This window comes from Branchiostoma belcheri, unplaced genomic scaffold (genome assembly GCF_001625305.1).
Source record: "Branchiostoma belcheri isolate BF01 breed outbred unplaced genomic scaffold, Haploidv18h27 scaffold36, whole genome shotgun sequence".
Taxonomy (NCBI): domain Eukaryota; kingdom Metazoa; phylum Chordata; class Leptocardii; order Amphioxiformes; family Branchiostomatidae; genus Branchiostoma; species Branchiostoma belcheri.
In genome coordinates, this window is record NW_017803976.1 from 2,611,108 (window position 1) to 2,616,752 (window position 5,645).

At 37.9% G+C, this 5,645-nt stretch overlaps 1 protein-coding gene across 2 annotated transcripts in view; it reads left to right on the forward strand.

Annotated features, from left to right (window-relative positions):
* Nucleotides 1-2,055, forward strand: part of LOC109476049 — a 6,582-nt gene extending 4,527 nt beyond the window's left edge. For both annotated transcript variants that reach the window (XM_019776878.1, XM_019776879.1), the window contains exon 4: nucleotides 1,842-2,055. In XM_019776878.1, coding sequence (XP_019632437.1) covers nucleotides 1,842-1,892 — 51 coding nt within the window. In that variant the 3' untranslated portion in view covers nucleotides 1,893-2,055. The remainder of the gene's footprint in view (nucleotides 1-1,841) is intronic.
* Nucleotides 2,056-5,645: the final 3,590 nt, after the last annotated feature.

Sequence of the window (5,645 nt, forward strand, 5' to 3'; positions counted from 1 at the left end):
CTATTGTCTATGAAATGAAGGCCTATAGAAGGTGGGTTCTTGCTTAGTTGCTCTGTACTTGTCCCCAAAAGTAAGTCATAATTAGGACATATTCTATTGTTTTCTTGTAACTGTCCCCGAAAGTAGGAGATATTGCTCACGTTTCGATATATTTATTTCATAGACAATAGATAAAGTTACTTCTGCTAGAGAATTGAATTTGAATAACGTCCTACCTTGGCGTTTATAGTGCTTCAAGTACATGTGTGCTAATGTCTTCAGTATATGTTTAAATATGGGGACAATATGGGGACAAGTGCACAATAACGGCAAAAGACCCGAACCTCCAGAAGTATTCATTTGATACAAAATGCATATAATTATGTGCTTGCCTTAAAAGATTGAATTCAAATAAAATACTACTTTGTCATATTTACTGCTTCAAAAACAGCCGTATATTTTGCAATTTCTGTAATGTCCAATATATGGCCTACTTTCAGGGACAATTACACAGACACGAAACAAGACTCCAACCTCAACGAGAATTCATTTGATACACAATACATGTATGTACTACCCTACAAAGATTGGATCCAAATAACATCCTACTTTGTCAGTTATAGAGCTTCAAAGATAGACCGAAATGTTAATTTTAGCACAAGTCCAAAATATGGCCTACTTTCTGGGACAATTACACAGCAACGAAACAAGACTCTAACCTCAACAAGAATTCATTCGATACACAATAGACGTATTTACTACTCTACAAAGATTGAATTCAAATAACATCCCACTTTGTCACTTATAAAGCTCCAAAGCTAGCCAAACATGATAATATTCCGCACATGTCCAATATATGGCCTACTTTCAGGGACAAGTACACAACAACGAGACAAGACTACAACCTCAACAAGATATCATTTGATACACAATACATATATGTACTACCCTACAAAGATTGGATTCAAATAACATCCTACTTTGTCAGTTGTAAAGCTCCAAAGATAGCCCCAAATGATAATTTTAACACAAGTCCAAAATACGGCCTACTTTCTGGGACAATTACACAGCAACGAAACAAGACTCCAACCTTCACAAGTATTCGTTTGATAGACAATTATTAGGATTACTTATTATCTAAAGTAGTATTAGATTGCTGTTTTCGTATTGTATTTATTATATCTTAAAGATGACAAAAATTTGTATTTTTCTTGAAATGTAAAATATGACCTACTTCCGAGGACAACCACGTGAGAACCAAACAATTGGCCAAACTTTACAAACATGCATTTTATAGCTCATATAATTATGTATCTGTTATTACATTTTGAACGAAAAAAAATCACCATCTTTGGAGTTACAGCGCTTCAAAAATGGGCAGAAATAGGGATATTTCAAAAGCCCAAAACACTGTATTGTCTTAGTGATGCCCAGACCCTTTAAACTGACCTTTTGAAAATTTTAAAGCTATCTTAGGAAAGCAGATAAGTTGGACATTTCAGCACAGTTTTTGTCTTTCCGATATATTCAAGCATTTGTTTGTAATCGCGTCCTAAACGTTGGCAATTTTCATGTTTCTGGCATGCGTAAATCATGGAAAATGGCCCTAAAACATGTTTGGGCTGTTACCATGGCAACGGTCGATGTGGAGCAGAAAGAAAGCTATTTTGAGGGGTTGTGGGCCAAGTACTATCACTGTGCAAAATTTGAGCCAAATCGATTTTTTGACCCCTGCCACCATTGTTTGATCATTACAGACATTTGCTCTTAAGTCTTTGGTATAGCCCATAGTCTATTACACACATATGAGATGCTAAAACATGGCATTATTAACACGGTTTATATTTCTTCGATAATTGCAGACTTTCAAAGTCGGTGACCTGGAGGGCTGGGCAACGGAAAAGCGGTGCTAGACATCCGACAGGATGTTGACCTCCGATGACCCAGATTTCACGACGAAAAAGCCGCAAAGAGCTTGTGTTTGAGCAGACGAATGAGTAGACTTTAGTGAGCTGTTAAAGATATGCATCGAGTGTTGTTGTTACACTCTGTGAAGCTATAAAATCAAATGTTTCTCAACACACCAAGTCTATTGTTTTTACTTGGGACATGTACATCAAACAAATACATCAGACATACGTAAATAGTTTCAGCAGGTTGGTAAGACACTGAGTAAAGAGACTCTTTTTACTCAACCAAGTCTTTTATTCAGCCGACGTTTCGGTGACCGTCTGTCACCTTCCTCAGGGCAATTCTGACTGGCTCATATTGCACTGCACACAGGTGTCGCTGCTATAGATGAATTCCCAAATGTACAATATTTACATAATCTATCTACACCTGTGCTGCAGTGCAATGTGAACAGACGTGACAGACGGTCACCGAAACGTCGGCTGAATAAAAGACTTGGTTGTGTAAAAAGAGTCTCTTTACTTAAATACTTCTACAGCTGCATTGTATATAGAAACATATCATATTGATATTTATAGACAGATATACATCATAAATATATACCTTATATTCATTCATATTTCATTTATTGTATAATTATTCGACTTATTCATTACAGGTGGTGGTTCATTTGTATATCAATATAGCACCACCCCCACAACCCGGATTTTGAGGTACCCCCGGCCGTCATTTTACTACTCGCAATCCTGTTTCTCTCAGACCGTTGTAGACTAATAAGCAGAGAAGTTGAGCTGTTGAGTTTCGTAGTACATACAGGGCCCAAAATGGGAGTAGCATTAAAGTGCCTACTTATAAAACCTTCGGAACCTTTTGAGTGAGAAGGAACAGGTAGGGTCCGAGCTCTCTCAGTTGGGCCAAAATGTGTTACGTTCACCGGTTAGATTTGGCTTACGGACAGATCTGACTTGTTTGCTAACTCAAAGCGCGGATGGATATTGCAGAGACTGCAGTCAAAGACTCATAGAATTAAGGTTCTTATAGAATTGTTCTGTCAGCTACAGGTTTTTCTGTGCCAGTCGGGATTAGGGTACACATTGCTCGGTAGTTCAGTTGTCAGACTTTAAGTGATGAGTTCCACGGCAGTATGAATTTGTCTGGCCCTGACTTGACAACAATCTTGTTGCCTAAAGTCTTTGCATCGTAATTAACTAAACCGTTGTGATTTTTTTAAAATGTATCCTGTTATCATGGTCTCCATTGGCCAGAACATGAAATCTGCCCAGAAAGGCGCGACATGAAGCACTGTTTAAAGGGGGCCTGCATGGCGAGGGGGAGTCCCGACAACGCTCTACGCTAGATTTTCAGAACCGGCTATGTATTACGGTACAGTAGCGCGATTACGCTTAACGATAAATTTGAAATAGCTACAACGCATTATGTAAAATTAAAACGCGAATTACGCTTTCAGGCTAGGATTCCTTGTCACATGAAAAAAGCTTTTGATTTTGTTTACTTCCCACTATAGCCAAGTAATGTATTTTTTTTTTTTCACCTACAATGAAGTGGTTGCAATTCTTTCACAATAGACTTAATGGTTTAGCCTTGAAGTCACCGTGGTCCTCCCTATGATAAAAAGCCCAAACTTTTTTTCTAATATGATGTAAACAAAGGTCTGAGCCATAACTGAGCCCCAAATAGCTAATTCTATCTGCCTTTTTTAGCGGCCATTGAACGTCAAAAACGTACAAAAAATGGCCTTTCTCAAATTTGAAATTTTACAAAAAATAGGTAATCTTTAAACGTCTGCTACAGCTCACTGCAAAAACATTTTGAGTAAAACTTTATTATCAATTTCTTCGTTGAAACATGGATAAAAATATGTTAGAGGCAAAAAAATATCTATTCGATACTGTGAGATACAGAAGGTCATAGATAATCTATTTTGGGCGAGACTAATGCCTTCACAAGATGAAAATCTGCCATTTTGAAAAATGGCCGTTGCCATGGCAACAAGTAACCAGGGGTCCGAAACACCCATTTTCGTAGGTTTGGGCCAAGGTTCTACCACGACACAAAGTTTGAGGAGATACGATTCTTTTTTTTTTTTAGTTTGGCCACTTATTTGGCGACGCCTTTGGGGCGGAGGCATTTGTGTAAGTACTACGTTCGCTTTGAAATAATTTCAAAAATTGCACGAATGCGTTCCCCGGGGAATTGGTTTGGAGGAAACCTTCGGCCATGTGGTTTTTGGATCAAGCAGGTAACTTACACGGGGTGCCCACGTGCCACCCATCCAGATGCCTGGCATGATTTATTACTGGTCATCAGTCTTCTCCCCACACCATGGACAGAGAGCACAGATGTCTTCGGCCAAAGACCATATTCAAACAGGTCACAGAGAGAAAAGAAATTATCCGTCCTTTTGGAACCCACAAAAGGTAAAAAAAAAGTCAAAGGAGTAACAACTTCAGACCAGACATAAAATCCAGTCTCTGGTGGAGGATAGAGTGAAGTGGAGGATGGTTTTCAGTTTGGTTCTGGCGGGAACTCGACCGAAGTAAAGTAAGTAAGTATGTCATCATAAAATCTATATTGCTGGGGAATAACGGCTGATTCCTTCTATACGTGTATTTGGTATATTGCCCCACACCACCTCCACCCAGCCTGTAAATTTCACTACGTGCATGTCTTTATAACATAGGGAAATATATTTTTCTGATAATTGTAATGTAGATTGCTAGCTCCACCACATGAAATAATATATATATCATTCAGTCGTCGCCTTGTCAATGATTTTTATTGCCTCAGCCTTGTTCTGATTTGCTTGGTTTTTACAGCCATCTGCTCTCAGGGCTATGTGTATACGGTCATGAAGAGATTTAAAGAAAAATGCGTTTTTAATTAATGCAACTGACTTTAATGCTCAAAGGTGACCGGAAAAATTATCGATGTTTTCTTGTTGACAATGGCTTAAGGTTTAAAAGGTTTTAAGCTCTCCTTAAACCGAATTTCACTACAGCTGTAGATATCAAAAGTATGCAAAACGTTTGTAATTTGTGTACAGTTTTCGCTATGGTGCTTTCAACATTAAGCTTTCAAGACGATTATGCGTTTTAGCAAACGTTTCTCATCTTATTATCAAAGGATACCTCTGTTGTTTATCATGTATTGGCTTCTTTCATCTTTTTTTTTTAATTTTGTTGATCTCTGTGATGAATGACATATTTTGTTGATCTCTATGGTGTATGACAAACAGTTTTGGCGAGCTAACTTCGTATGCTCCACCTCTATTATGGAGGATGAAAGATGATGATGATGTTGATTTACGTTACGCGTAGGTGGTGGGCATATGTTTTTACTTTCAAGAAAAAAAGATGATTGCAATTGTAGACTACTATGAATAACTTCAATATGTAGCGCTGGAGACTTAAATGATGACGTGTTCAAATTACGTATGTCGTGTTTGTATTTAAAAGTACAGTGATTGTTGTTTACACAGTATGACTTTCTTTTATTCGTTTGATTCTCAGTTTCATAAACTAGTTAGTGAAGATATGAACATGTATTACTTGAATGCGTATCTACGGTTGTTTATCCAATATGTTATGCTTTTATCCTTTTTTCTTAATTTCATCACGAAAAGCTGTTCGTAATTACTGTGTGGGTGTCAGTCAGGCTTCGCGTCAGTCGACAAACCCCGTGCCTAGTGTAGGTCGTGTTTTTGCTGTACAGAAACCAGACATTCAAGTTTCGTC